Source organism: Charadrius vociferus, unplaced genomic scaffold (assembly GCF_000708025.1).
Source record: "Charadrius vociferus isolate BGI_N301 unplaced genomic scaffold, ASM70802v2 scaffold758, whole genome shotgun sequence".
NCBI lineage: Eukaryota > Metazoa > Chordata > Aves > Charadriiformes > Charadriidae > Charadrius > Charadrius vociferus.
The window spans coordinates 108,549-123,170 of record NW_009649934.1 but is presented as its reverse complement, the minus strand read 5'-3'; the positions used below and the strand labels follow the sequence as shown (position 1 = coordinate 123,170).

At 51.1% G+C, this 14,622-nt stretch overlaps 1 protein-coding gene across 1 annotated transcript in view; it reads left to right on the top strand.

The window, feature by feature from the left end:
* The window catches only part of DNAH1 (dynein, axonemal, heavy chain 1), a 72,127-nt gene that overhangs the window by 48,270 nt on the left and 9,235 nt on the right, over positions 1 to 14,622 (top strand). The window contains exons 49-61 of the mRNA XM_009891276.1: positions 767 to 902; positions 2,070 to 2,278; positions 3,026 to 3,197; positions 3,554 to 3,745; positions 4,260 to 4,370; positions 5,504 to 5,689; positions 10,500 to 10,691; positions 11,150 to 11,317; positions 11,951 to 12,142; positions 12,567 to 12,698; positions 12,920 to 13,045; positions 13,539 to 13,658; positions 14,481 to 14,620. Of these exons, the coding sequence (XP_009889578.1) occupies positions 767 to 902; positions 2,070 to 2,278; positions 3,026 to 3,197; positions 3,554 to 3,745; positions 4,260 to 4,370; positions 5,504 to 5,689; positions 10,500 to 10,691; positions 11,150 to 11,317; positions 11,951 to 12,142; positions 12,567 to 12,698; positions 12,920 to 13,045; positions 13,539 to 13,658; positions 14,481 to 14,620 (2,076 nt within the window). The remainder of the gene's footprint in view (positions 1 to 766; positions 903 to 2,069; positions 2,279 to 3,025; positions 3,198 to 3,553; positions 3,746 to 4,259; positions 4,371 to 5,503; positions 5,690 to 10,499; positions 10,692 to 11,149; positions 11,318 to 11,950; positions 12,143 to 12,566; positions 12,699 to 12,919; positions 13,046 to 13,538; positions 13,659 to 14,480; positions 14,621 to 14,622) is intronic.

Genomic DNA, 14,622 nt, shown 5'->3' with positions numbered 1-14,622 from the left:
TGGTTACACATTTTTCTTGTTGCTGACTTCAGATTTAACACTTGAGAGCTAGGGCTCAGTTAACATGCACTTCTACACTGGAAAAATTGGACTCGGTTGCCTGCTAATAGCTTGGGTTAGTGCTGCGGGCATGCAGTGAATGAGCTAATGCAGCATGGTCCGTGTCAGCTCACTGGCCTGTGCAGCACTCAGTGTGGCAGGGGGAGAGAAAGAGGCTGCTTCTTGGGAGCTGGGCAGCTGCTCAGCAAAGATAGGAGCCACTAGTGATCAAGTGACACTAGCAACCTGGCAAGTAGGACCAGTGAGTCTCAGGAGTAAAGAGGCCTCAAGGAGAAACTTGAAGAGCCAGAGAACTAGGGTGAGGAAGAAAATTCTTCCAGCTCTGAATACAGGGTATGATCTTAGAGAAATGCATCTGTGGTTCCCAGGTGCACCAGCCTCTGAGGGCAGCATCACAAAAAATCCATATTGAGTTGTTCCCTCTGCACTCTGAGGCACTGGGCCCAAGAAGCAATGTGACTCAGTTAGCTTATGGAGTTGTACTTCTCCTGGGTTTTAGCTAGCTCAGGTATCTCTGCTTTGAGTAAAACACGCTCTTGAGTTGGTGACTGAAAATACACAATGACAGGTGTGTGCTCAGGACTCATCGCAAGAAAACAACTTGCTTTAGTCCTCTCCCCCTGAGCCCACAACACATACTGAGGATTGACAAAAGTGGAGACTTTAATTCAGTGTAACTAACTCCACTGGCTTCTCTTTCTTTTAGGGCTGATTATGAGTGTTTCCAGATTGAACTGTCCAAAAATTATGGCATGACTGAATGGCGAGATGATGTGAAGAAGATCATGATGAAAGCAGGCCTTCAAAGTCTACCCAAGACGTTCCTATTCGTAGACACACAGGTACAGGAGTATTAGCATGGTGGAGTCCATCTCAAACGGAGTCGGAAACACATCTCTAACCAATAAATCCCCCTAAAGAGGACTGAGGAGCTCGATACAAACCAGGCACAATTTTTATTTATTAAGTAGTCCACCTTCATCATCTTATAACAAAGTCCCAGGAAAACTAAAGGTAGTGCATTTGTTGCTAGAGGGACTGTAAAGCTGTGTGTGAGTGGGCTGATTGCTCTGTTCATCAAGAAAGCCCCTTTCAGCTCCATCAAAGTGTTTGGTGGGATCCAAGATTTTAGACCCAGCTGCTTGAAGCTAAGCACTATGCCGACCACCGATACTAAAAGTACTAAATAACACCATTCTCTTTCTTTTCAAATATACTGGTAGATTTAGGGCCTTATGCCTGCTGGTTCCACAGGATAATGGTGGCTTGTTACTGTAAACTGTAACTTCCTAAAGACTAGGCTAGCTTTTGGAATTTGTGGTTATGTTCCCTACAGACTTTTTCACCGCCTTCATTATCATAGGAACCAAGTTCCTTCTGGCAGTGCCCTAAGCAGTGAGATGAGTGTCTGTCAAATGCTGCTTGTTCTTACATCCTTTTCCCTGCAGTGAGAAGCATATGTGGGAGAAGACGGGTATGGGAGGGTGCATTTAGTCAAGTAGATGGATGCTGTGTATTTCTGATTTAGCAAAGGTGGAGAGGTGAGTGTAGCTCTGGAGGGAGATCATCCCACAGACTGTGACACATCCCTACAATTACTCTGTCTCCCACATTGATGAGCTTTACCCTAGTAGTGAAGTGTTCTGTGCTGGAGGAATGCAGACCCAGAGCAACCTGGGGTCTGGGATCTAGTTGTAGAGTCACTGCAAGGCAGAGAGCAAAGCCCTGAGCTCAATTTGTCTGTAAGGAGACAGCGAATGGGCAGAAGGATGCTTGTTCTCAAATACACACCCCCACCCCTGAAATGAGTGAACGTGGCTGTTCAATTGGAAATGCTGAACAAGGGTCAGAGTATGTTTTAGGGGAGCCGAGTGTTTACAAAAATGATTTCTTATAGCAGAGGCTGAAGGCTGTATTTATCCAGAATTGATCTCCATGGCATGTGGAGACATGACTGTCTTATGACTTAGGAAACTGCCTCTTTTTTTTTTTTCCTATCATCTACTTAGATTAAAAATGAATCCTTCCTTGAGGATATCAACAGCCTGCTCAACTCAGGTGATGTTCCCAACATTTACAACCCTGATGATCAAGAACAGATCATGACAGCTATGAAGCCCGTTGTTCGAGATCTAGGGCAGCAGCCCACCAAGGCCAATTTGATGGCTGCATACACAGGACGGGTTCGCAGCAATATCCACATGGTCCTGTGCATGAGGTACAGTTCAGGGGTAGGACTCCATGCTGTCAATGTTAGCTATTCCCTCCTTGTCCTTTGCTTTGCATCACTTTGTCATGGGACGTTTGTTTCCAAGCCCCTGACTTTGGAGGAGGAGTAAGGTTTGCATATCACCTTCCCATAGGACTGGATACTCTTTTTTACACTTTGCTGGTTTCAAGATGAAGTTTGAAAAGTTTGATAATGATTATATCTGATCTAGGTTAAATACAAACTTTGTCTTCCTTCATGCAGCATTGAGTTGTTTGTTATGAAAATATCTTGCTTGAAGTTGGGGTTCAGTTGCACTGTGTTTACTCATGAATCTCGTGCATAGTCCATGAGCAGCTTGCTTGGCTGCAGAAGGGCTGCCAGAAGGTACAGGCCATTCTCAGGGCAAGTACAAGCACTCACCTGCTTGAAGTAGACTTCAGATCACATTTATTTCTTACCCCTTAAGTGTTTTCCCTAGGGAGGGACCCAGAAGACATTGCCCCTCTACCATCTTAATACTTGCAGAATATACCCAGGACTTCCCAAGGAGTGAGCTATGACATGTGCCTTAGGACACGCAGCTCACTGTGTAAACTTTCATTCCCTGTTTTCCTCCCTCCTTCTTCCTTAAGTATATTCCCTTCCTTCTTACTCTGTAAGAGTCCAGGATGGTTCTAGGGAAGTAAGAAAGCTATTTTATCCATGTATCTGTAGCTAGTTGTAACATCTCTTTTCTGCATGCCTTTCCCTCAGCCCTATTGGAGAAGTCTTCCGTGCACGCTTGAGACAGTTCCCCTCTCTTGTGAACTGCTGTACCATTGACTGGTTTAACGAGTGGCCTGCTGAAGCCCTGCAGTGCGTTGCCTCCTCCTTCTTGAATGAGATCCCACATCTTGGTGCCAGTGCTGAAGATGTCGATGGGATGGTAGGTGCCACACTGAACATACAGGAGCTGTGTTTTCTGTGTTAAGTGTGCCGTGCCTCTAGATACACATAGACAATGGATGCAGGACACCTGCAGAAACACCCTGTAGCAGAAATGTTTCATGGCAGGGTTGTTCAAATACAGAACTGATTAGCTTTCGTATGCCTTGAAATGGCTGTGTCCATTTGTCACCCGCTCTCTGTGTGGCATTGAAGCCCACATGCATATATAAGCTCTGTTGTGACAGTATGCTTAGGCTCTTTGTAAGCCCCTTGTGCTCTCTGTGGGCATCACATAGACTTGCTTACCACATGTTCACTACTGAGTAAGATTGTTTCTTTCCTGTCTCCTTGTAGATTCAAGTGTGTGTAAAAATCCATCAGAGTGTGGCAAAGAAGTGCCAAGTGTACCTGGCAGAGCTGGCCAGGCACAATTATGTCACTCCCAAGAGCTATCTTGAGTTCCTCAGCATCTTCAGTTCCCTGATTGGAAAGAAGAAACAGGAATTGAAGACAGCCAAGAATCGGATGAAAAGTGGCCTGGACAAGGTTTGTTCCTCACACGCAGGAGAGCTTTGGGCCCCCCTTACCTGCTCTGAGCAGTGTATTTATAGCTGCAGAGATGCCCTACACATCTCCTGTGTACCAGGAGAAAACCCATGCTAAAGCAAACCAGAACTATGCTTTCTGCCAGGGCCAGTCTTTCTGAAGGTCTGAGCCTGTAACAGCTCTAAAAGAAGAGTGGTCCTCCATCTTTGAGGACCAGAGACCTTTCATCTCTCAGGATGTTCCTTATTAACCTTTTCACTGAAAGCCCAATAACAGCAACATTGTTCTGCTGACTGATTGCCACAAGCTGATGAAGTAATGCCCATGATGTGCAAGCATCACGAGGCACTACTGTTTATAAGCACACCATAGTGCCAGATTGTTGCTTAAGCAGGGACCAGGGCAGGACCCGCTTTGTACAGCCTGACACTGGGCAGGGAGCACCCACCAGGGCAGCACAGTCCTTTCCTGGGGCTTTCCGTGGCTGCTGCCTCACTCTGCTCTGCTCCCACAGCTCCTACAAACAGCAGAGGATGTAGCGAGGATGCAGGAAGAGCTGGAGTCCGCCCGCCCTCTCCTGGCACAGGCAGCCAAGGACACACTGGCAACCATGGAGCAACTGCAGGTACTGTTGCTGAGCAGCCCTGCACTTTCCCAGTCTGGCTGCTCAGACTGGGCACAGGGATTTGAATGGGGATTGTATGAAATCCTGCTTGACCTGAGAGTAAAAAGGCCTCATATTGCCACAGCAGGTATTTGTGCGGAGCAACACTGCCGGCAAGAACGGCCCTTCTGCTGGGGTCCCTGCTCTGGTGTTGCTGGGGGCCAGACATAACCTACCAGCCAGTTGCTAGCTGAAGCGATGCCCCCGTCTGAAACCACAATCCAGGGGTCAGTCAGACAAGCTACCAGCTCCCTTTCCTCACTGTTCTAGACTTCTAGACCCTTGCAAGCACAGACTAGCAACACTACTAACACGATCCTCAGGTGGCCTGAGCAGTTCTAAGCCCAGACTGTTGTTGCTGAAAGGGATTGTTCCCCCACATCCCATCCCCAGGGAGATGATCCAGCTGCAGCCTGCCCCTGCCAGCCCAGACCTCAAGGATCATCACACAGAATCACTCATGTCACTGCAGAAGAGGAAACTGTCCTGTGTTGGCTACCTTCCCTATGCTTTGTGTTCCTCCCTGTGTGTCTCCTAGTGCGGGATGGCCGGACTGAGACAGAGGGAACAGAGATGCTAACGTCATACAGCTCTGCATGCAAAGGGAAAGTGGAAAGAGTCTGCAATATCCCATGTTCCCACAAAGCAGATAAAGATTTGGCTATATTACACATTCCCTTTACACCTCCTGGTAGTGTTTTAACCCTGCGGGTAGGCAGAAGTGATAGTTTTAGAAACAAAACCCCCAGTATATCTTCTTATTCCTCTATCTCCCTACACATTTGTATCCCTGTGCATCCTCTCCCTGTGCCAATAGGAAAAGTGTGTAGAGCAGCTAACTCCTGAAGGACTAACACCATTCCAGGCACAGCCAGAGCTGGAGCTTGTGTGTGATCTTTACAGGCTGACAAAAACCTCCTGCCGGTATGATGTGGGAAGGAGATCCCCTCCAGCAGTTAAGCCCCAGCATGTCGCTGCTGGAATAAAACAAACGACCCGCCAGGACATCTGTGACCCTTACCTAGCACTGCTGAGCCAACCCAAAGGGGTGCGCTGGCTCCAGCATGCTTCTGAGGCTGTCTCTGGTGGTGCAGGTGGACACAGCTGTGGCTGAAGAGACAAGAAGTGCTGTGCAGGCTGAGGAGATGAAGGCCAAAGTGAAAGCTCAGGCAGCCCAAGCCATTGCAGATGATGCTCAGAAGGACTTGGCAGAAGCCCTCCCAGCCCTGGATGCTGCTCTTGCCAGCCTGAGGAACCTCAACAAAAGTGATGTTACAGAGGTAATTGGGTTGAGGGGAAGGGTGGCAGAGCTGGGTCTGGTCCTGGACAGCCTCTCACTTTGCAGCAATTGCCATTCTATAGGCCTGCAGCATCCCAGCCTTTTCCAGCATCTCCATCCACCCCCCTGGGCTCAGAGTCTGGGCAGCTGTCCATGCAACTTCTCAGCTTCACTCCTTCAAAAGCAAAGAGTTTTAAAGGACAGAGAGGCAGCAACTGGCTCCTGGGTGTTCCTGCATGTTGTTTCCAACTTGTGCCAGAGAGAGTGTTGAGAAGGGCTCACCCCACAGCGCCTGTCCTTGGGGGTAGGTGGCAGGCAGTACCACAGTGCAGCCCCGAGTATTGACTGTACAGCACAGGGACAGATGTAGCAGCACACTGTCTGAACCAGCAGGCTCTTTTGAAAGGGGACCCATCATAGGCAGAGAAGAGGAAGAGACAGTGGCTGGTGGGCTGACTTCAAAGAATATTGGCTTGAAATAGGATAGTCAGAGAAATGAGGGTGATTCTGAGCCTGGCAAGTGTCACAGCCTCTACCCAAGAGAACAAACTCAGCAAGTACAAGATTTCATGGCACAGGGTGTAGCAGCTGTGGAGGGGACAGGCTTATTGCTCTGCAATTGTCAATAACAGACCTTTTTATTCCCCATGAAACATACAAAACTCCTTTCCCCAGAAGGTAGGGAAAAACATAGTGTCACTCCACTTGCCCCCAGCACCCATCCTCATGTAGAGCTGGCATGAAGAGTCTCCTGTCTATACAACACTTCCAATGCCAACTCATAACATGTATCAGTTTCTTACATATCATCCAACTCACCCACCGGCTTCAGGAAAATCTTCATTTAACAAATAAGCTCCCTGCTTCTTTTAAGCTCAGCTGCTGGGCCGTGACCTAAGTAACCTGTCAGTGGAGCAAGGACCACCAAAGTTCTCTCCCAATCCCGGATTAATGACCCAGCCCAACCAAAAGAGGACACCACTTCTATGGCAGGGAGAGAACATCCCTTTGACCTATTCCTTTACGTAGGGCAGCTCCATCGGTGGTGCCTTGGAGGAAGTTGACACCTGCTTCTCCAGCTCTTCCACCATCTCTCTCAGCCGATCCTCATTGCAGTAAAAATACACATAAAGGTTGCGCTCTGTCTGCAGGATAGGGTTCTCCAGAGACCTACGCTTGACCTTCAAGTCATTCAGGAGGTCTGTCAGCATTTGGTAGAGGTTGTCTTGCATGGTGATAAGTTGCTGCGTCAGCTCAATGATCTCCTGAGGGACAGAGCCCAAACACATGTGAATGTGCAGAAAGAGGGGTATTTCCTTCCTCAGCCCATCAGAAACAAACTACACACCTGGCACTGGCCTCCAAACACATCTAGTCCAAGGAATAGGGGTAACTTACTGGGCCACCTTGGATAAGGCACCCCAATCTCTATACTTAACAGCACGTGTGAAACAGTGAGAATCACCTTTGCCCCTCAGCCAGCCGGTGCCTGACTGGATGGCTTTCGGGACAAGGCAAGGATCAGGCCAACCTCCTCTCCCTCTGGGGGCTGAGAGGCAGCAAGTTCTCCCCCTGCACCCAGGGAGGATGGCACAGAGGGCTCTGACTCTCAGCCCTGTGTCCCCCAGCCAGGCCTGGTGGAGCAGGAGTGCTTGCATACCGGAGAGAAGAGCTGCAGCTGGTTGGAGCTGTCGTACAGCAGCCGGTAGAGCACCCCTATGGAAGACTCCAGGGCAGGTAGCTGGGACATAGGAGCTGTCAGCTGTGCTTCCAGCACCCTCTGGTCCTGAATCAGTTGGGAGCACTGGGCTGCTATGGCCTCATAGCTGCGGAAGAGCTGCTGCTCCTGATCTTGCCCCACCAGCATGTCCCAGAGCCTGCAAGAGGGGACAGCCAGACAGAGGTGTGAGCAGTGTGCCGGCACTGAGGAAGAACAGGGGGACATTTTGCACTGTGGGGCAGCAATGAGAGGACAGACACTCCTGGTGAGCAGCCCATGCCCTGGAGGTATGGGAAGAGCACCGTAAAGGACCAGTCAGGGACTCCTCACTGGCAGACACCAGCACCAGCTACTCCAGAGCTGTGCAGGGAGGGCTAAGAAGCCCCTGTTAGTACAGGACACCCAACTGGAGAAAGCTCCTCCTCCAAGCAGCTTGTGCTTTATTCTGGCCCAACTCTCCTCCCTGGCGGAAGACTTGCCTTTACACTCTCCACCTTCATATCTTAGGAAATCCTCTGTTCTCTGTACTCGTTCACTTCTCCAAGCCCATGCTTTGCTGCATCAGCCCTAGCCAGTAAGGAAGAAGCAGATGCTTGTGAGGAATTGCTCACCACCATGGAATTAGGGTGGCTCTGCGCTGGCAGAGCACTGCTAGACTGCCTGGTAGCTTGGGACTGCTGCACGCCTCTCCTGTTCCCATACCACCTCCTCCACATCTAGTTTGTTTTCACATACACACACACAAGCCCTTACCGTACAGCAGAGAGGTCTTTGGGGTCTATCCATGTGCGTTCACAACCCTTCTGGGAGGAGCTGGCATCTTTGAAGTAGTCCTGCTGCTCCTGCAGCCTGGTCTGGGCTTCCTTCATGGCAGTTTCCATCTCCTTCATCCAAGCAGCCTTCTGGTCCAGCTCCTTTCTCTCCCATTTCAGATGGAGCTCCAGTAGATCCAGGCGGCTGTGCTGGTTTGCCAGCCAAGCAGCTGCCTCCTCCTGCCTCTCAGCAACATACTGCAGATGGGCAGCTTCCAGGCTGAACTCCCTCTGCAGGATGGGCAGGTGAGAGAGACAGGCCTCTGTCTTCAGCAGGGCTGGCAGCTCGTGGGTCAGGGTATGTGTGATATCACAACGCAGGGCACAAAGCTGCTTCTGAAGCATGGCAGCCCGACACCGGAGCTCCTCCTCAACTACATGCTGCGCAGGGGGAAGAAAAGACAGGCTGGTGTCAGGACGCACCACTACCACTGCCTGACTCTGCCACCCCTTACTGACATGTCAGCTGTGCTCCAGCATTCAACAGGAGGGACTGCGCACAGCACAGGCAGACCCTGCCACAAAGGATGGTGGAGGAAAGGGAGAACTGGCCCTACCTGGTTCTCCTCAAGAGCTTCCAAAGTCCTCTGTGTCCACTCCAGTGCAGCACAGTTGCCTTCCACTTTTGCTGACATGACTATAACCTCCCTCTGGGCACAGATACGTGCTTTCTCCATTTGGCTTACTTCCTTCCAGTAGCTGTCTTGGTCCCCCAGCAGCTCATCTCCATCAGTCCTAAGGCTTTTCTGCATCATTGTTTGCTTGGCGTCCATTCTCTCTGTCCCTTCCTGGCTGCCATCTCTCTCATCCCCTACGCTTAACACCTCTCTCCCATTCCTCCCCTCTGCTAGCAGCTCTGCCCTCGAGCCTTGGACCAGTATTCCCTGACTTGCTGGTGCCACTCCACATGTCATCTTTGCACAGTCTTGATAAGGACATCCTCTTCTTCCTTCCAGTATTTCCCAGTCTGAGTCCACCTGTGTCCCAGTCTCCAACCTTTTGTTCAGCCTGTTCTCTCCCTGAGCACCTGGAGCCTGGAAGCTCCCTGGTAGAACCTGCTGGATAAACCTCTCAAACAGATCAGTGGCCTGTTGTTCTAGCTCCATGTAACGGTCGAGATTCATCTCACACAGCAGTGCTGGCGGCCGGCCTTTCCCCATATCCCCATGCCACTCTGCCAGTTGCTTTGCAGCCTTGGTGATCTTGCTCAGGACAGCACTGGTTTGGAAGATCTCTCCTTCCAGGTCCATCTGAGCCTTCCTCAAGTCCTGCTTCACCACTTTCTCCCCCTCCTCCAAATACCTCAGCTCCTGCTGCAGGTTGGCTGTCAAAACCTGCAGCTTGCTCTGCCGCCAGAGCTGAAGGTCACGATAGTCCTGAAGCTCCTGAAGCTCCTGCTGCAGGGCCTCCCGAGAGGGACCCTCATCATCTGGTATCATGCTTGGAAGCTGTGAAACACGACAGCACGTCTGCAACGCCTGCTCGAGGGCATCGCCTTCCAGGATGGGCTTGCCTGCAGCCAGCAGGGCATCGTAGGCCTCCACCTCAGCTGGGGTCAGCACATTCTCCTCACTCACTGTGCTGCAGAACCACTCAAGGAACTGCTTTGTCTGAGGGCAGTCAAAGAGCCAGTCAAAGTCCCCCTCACAGAGGGCATCTGCATGGGGGTAGACCAGCCTCAGCGTCGCTACAAACTCTGCCGCTCTGCTGACTGTGTCCAGTGGGAAGGCCTGGGATTGTCTCTGGCTGAACATGGCAAGGATGGTCAGTGCTAGAAGGGAAAAACCAGAAGTCATCCTTAAGGGTCCTGACACCCACAGCCATCTCAAGGGTGCTGCAGTAGCACTCCTAGCAGTCTGCTTGAGGAGAGACTCAAGCAGTCCCTCTACAAGTGCTACAGACCAGTTTATGGGCTGCAGCATTGCTATGGTGGGGTACAAGACAAATGAGAGCCCACAGAGCAAGGGAGAAAGCCTGCCCGTGCCCCATTTCTGTATGGCCTCCTCCCCAGGGCCATACAGATCTAGCTCCTATGCCAAGACATCTTCAGCCTGTAAGATATACCTATCACAGCACCAGGGCAGGTTTTTTCAGCCTACTAATAGTTTGCCCTTTCTGATAACCAGCTTTCCTTTCAGATACCTCTACCCTTCTTGCCTGTGCATTGCATCTTCTAAATGTCCTACCTCTGGTCCAGTCTCCCCTGAGCCAGCTGAGGGATGAGCACCCCCTCTCACTGAGAACCAGGCCAACACACTGTCTCCATTTGGGTTTTGAAGGTACGAGCAATGCAGCGGCCTCCCCTTGGTGTGAAGATGGTGATTGAAGCCGTCTGCATTATGAAAGGAGTCAAGCCCAAAAAAGTGGCAGGAGAAAAGCTAGGCTCCAAGGTGGATGACTACTGGGAGCCAGGCAGGGGCCTTCTCCAGGACCCAGGGAAGTTCCTGGACAGCTTGTTTAAGTATGATAAGGTAAGCAGTGGCAGAGGGAGGCTGTGATCAGGTATGGCCTCACAGAGATCCTTCTCATAGTGAAGGAGCTTAAAGCTTTTTGTGGGCAATACCCTTCAGCAGCACAAAGGATGAGGACATATTTGGCCTGGAAGTCCTCATCTCAGCTGGCAGCACTTCATTACCTTGGGCAATGGGATCCAGAGGCACAGGTTTTCCCCTTCTGTCCCTCTGCTCTTTCTGTGTGGATGAGCTAGATGGAAGTGGTATGGGAAAGGATTTACCCAATCCCACATCCATGCCTCCCAGGCCTCAACATGCAGCAACTTGATTCCTTTTGCTCCAGTGCGATGCCTTAACCACCCTGCCAGGTCGTGGTGCAGGCTGCAGACACTGGGGGAAGCCCTTTGAGACCCTCCTCAGTCAGACCTCAAGCACCCTCATCACCGATCTATTTTCTCTCCCACCATTCCCTGCAGGACAATATTGCGGACACTGTGATCAAGGCCATCCAACCGTACATTGACAGTGAGGAGTTTCAGCCAGCTGCCATTGCCAAGGTCTCCAAAGCTTGCACCTCCATCTGCCAGTGGGTGCGTGCCATGCACAAGTACCACTTTGTGGCCAAGGTCGTGGAGCCCAAGCGGGTAAGAGGCAGTGTGACCGAGTAGCTCTAGCTGTTAGAGAACACAGTACTAGCAGCCCCCTTCTGCAAGAGATGCTGAGAATCACCATGTTCTGCAGGTCAGGACATAATGTTCAGACCAAGCCTTAGCAGAGCCAAAGCCCCAAAACCCGCTAGCATAAAAAAGTAGAAGAAATCAGCCTGGAATATGCTGGGACAGGAGTGATAACCTTGTTCTTAGTACTGTGTTCCTGGCTCAGCAGAAACTGTACTTACAGAAACATTCCCGCATCTCACTAGTGTTTCAGCCTTAATCCTTTCAAAGCCTAGCTATTTCTTTATTATTATTTTGGGGCAAACAGAGGATCCTTTCTTCCTCTTCACCACTAGGCCACATCCTGAGCTTGTGTAAGCTGGTACAGGCTCTTGGCTTTTTGGATGTACGCAGAAATGCACTCCTCACCTCTACCTTTATGGGCTTGCAGAACATCCCCTTGGAGTTAGGCAGGTCAACCTTTGTCATACAGGGAAGGACCTCAGTATCACCTAGTGCTTTTATGGAAAACCAACTCTTGCTCCAAGGTCTCTGGCTTTTTTGGGGAAGAACCTGGCCATGTGCCCAACATACCCACCATTTCCTTGTGCATCTCCCCAGCGAGCCTGGCAGGAGGCAGAAGAGGACCTGTGTGCCACTCAGCAGGTCCTTGAGGAAGCTAAGGAACGCCTAAGGGAGGTTGAAGGTGGCATTGCCATGCTGCAAGACAAGTACAAGGTCTGCATAGCCAAGAAGGAAGAGTTGGAGATGAAGTGTGAGCAGTGTCAGCAGAGACTGGGCCGTGCCGATACGGTAAGGGACAGAGCTGGGTTCTGCCTGCTTACAGGAGACAACCTGATTTCAGGTTAAGGAGTATAGCGATGAAAACCTCTGTGTACCTGCAACTCATGACAATCCTAGGTTGAAGCTGCCTGACCAGATCTCAGCAGCACAACAGGACTGGGGAAGCTAAGCTAGCCAGGCACTGGTGTGAAAAGCTGCTGTCCTCCTGTGCACAGCTTCTTCAGCCAGCAGTGACTCTCCAGGACAGCTGAGAACAGACCAGTAATCCCAGGACTAAGTGCTCAAAGCTGGGGACAGAATTCAGGATATGGCAGAGGCCACCCTGCAACCTCTGGTCACCAAAGCCACCTGCAGCATTACCCAGAGAGCAGCAGGTCCAGGGCATGAGATTAGACCACACAGCAGCTCTCATGTGTGCAACTTATCTCCACAGCTCATAAACAGCTTGGCTGATGAGAAGGTGCGCTGGCAGGACACTGTAGAGAACCTGGATTGCAAGATCAACAACATCACTGGGGACGTGCTGGTTGCAGCTGGCTTTGTTGTCTACCTGGGTCCTTTTACAGTAAGCGTGCAATGCTCCCCACGATGGGCTTGGTTGGCTCCTCTGCTCTCCTCACCCCTTGCTGTTGCTGGCCAGATCCACTGGGAGAAAGGATCCCTCCTGGATCTCTCTGTTTTTGCCAGAGGCTGCACAGCGTTCCATTTGAACAGAAACAGGAGGGTTTAGATGCTCACAGCAGTCTAGCTGCAACTAAAAGGCTACGATGGTGCTTCTCTTGGCAGGGACACTACCGTGTAGCACTGTGCAAAGAGTGGCTGAGGCAGCTGTCAGAAAACAACATTCCTCACACCAAGGAGCCAAATCTGATCAGCACCCTTGGAGACCCCATGGAAATCCGCTCCTGGCAGGCAAGTTGCAGAAAAAAAATCAGCACTTCAGGCTGAAGGTGCCTCAGGAAAAGGCTAAAACACTCAGCTCACCACTCAAATAGCCTGTACCAAAGGACAGACCCCAAACCAAACAGCTCAGTAATGACCAAGCACCTCCACACTGCAGAGCTGGAATTGCTGCCAGGGTTCCTTGCGCAATGAGCAGGAGCTCTGAGGGCATCAAGCTTAACCTGTAAGGCTTCCCCTTTGCAAAGCAAAGGCTCACAGCAAAGCCCTGGTTGTAGCCTGCCCGAGTCTAACTCTGCCAGCAGATCTCTGTCCCGTAGCTCAGCCACTTCAGGCAGAGCTGCAGCTCTGGACTCAGCTGCTGTTAGAGATACCCTCACCACCATCCCCTACCCATCACACTGGGACCACAAAGGGGCCAGGGCAGCAAGGGCTTCTCTCTGTTGAGCTGTGTTGTGCTACCAGGTGTTCCCAACAGCTTTTTTTTTTTCTTTTGCCCCATTAGATTGCTGGCTTACCCAATGACACCCTGTCTGTGGAGAATGGGGTAATAACACAATTTTCCCAGCGCTGGACTCACTACATAGATCCTCAAGGACAAGCAAACAAGTGGATCAAGAATCTGGTAAGAGCTGTGGGGAGGAAAGCCAGGTCTGTCAGGATAGGGGAAGCAGCTTTCTGTTATAAGTTGCACAGAGCAGCCTCAGGCTTTGGGTTCCAGAGCTGCGAGACCCCCCCAACCCTCCCAGAGCAACTCCACATCCATATGCATCCCAGGTGGACTTCTCTGCTTAGGGAGATCAGCACAGGGCAGGAGCAGGGCCACTATAAGCAAGCAAGGCATCAGATTCCCATTCAGGCTCCCTACTAGCATTCTGGGGGCCTGACATCCCTCACCATACCCTAAAACACACAAAACACTAGCGCCTCCCATAACAGCCTTTAGGGTCCCTAGGAGAGAAGGGATCAGGGTAGCATTACCTGGCTAGCGAGCACAGTCCCTGCTGCCAGAGCACAGACCTGGACACAGACCACCACCTCTTCTCTCCCAGAAGGAAGTCGCCCGCTGCCCTTTTGAAGGGTCAGGCAGGAGGCTCGGGCAGCTGCTCCTGTTTTGCTCCCCGAAGGCTTTTCCCACCCACCTGCTCTTACTTTGCAGGCAAACAAGCTCTGAGTTACCAATGTGGGGCTCTGTAGGGGCATGGCTCTTTGAAGGAGGTTCTCCCAACTCTCTCCCTTCCTGCTGCCTCGTTGGGTTGTCTCTAGTGCATGGTGACATGCACTAAGCTTGCCAAAATACCCAAAAACTAGCCAAGCCAGAAAATATATTATTTCTGCTGCTCTGGGGAGCTATATCCACCCAGTGAGATGTGTACCATGCACCAGAGCTGGACATGAAGGTGGGCAGGACACCACAGCGACCCTGCCCTCCCCTGCTGCCTTTCAGGAGAAGGTGAACGGCCTGGAGGTGGCCAGACTGAGTGACCGGGACTTCCTCTGCAGTCTGGAAAATGCCATTACCTTTGGGAAACCCTTCCTGCTGGAGAATGTCGGCGAAGAGCTGGATCCAGCCCTCGAGCCTGTCCTGC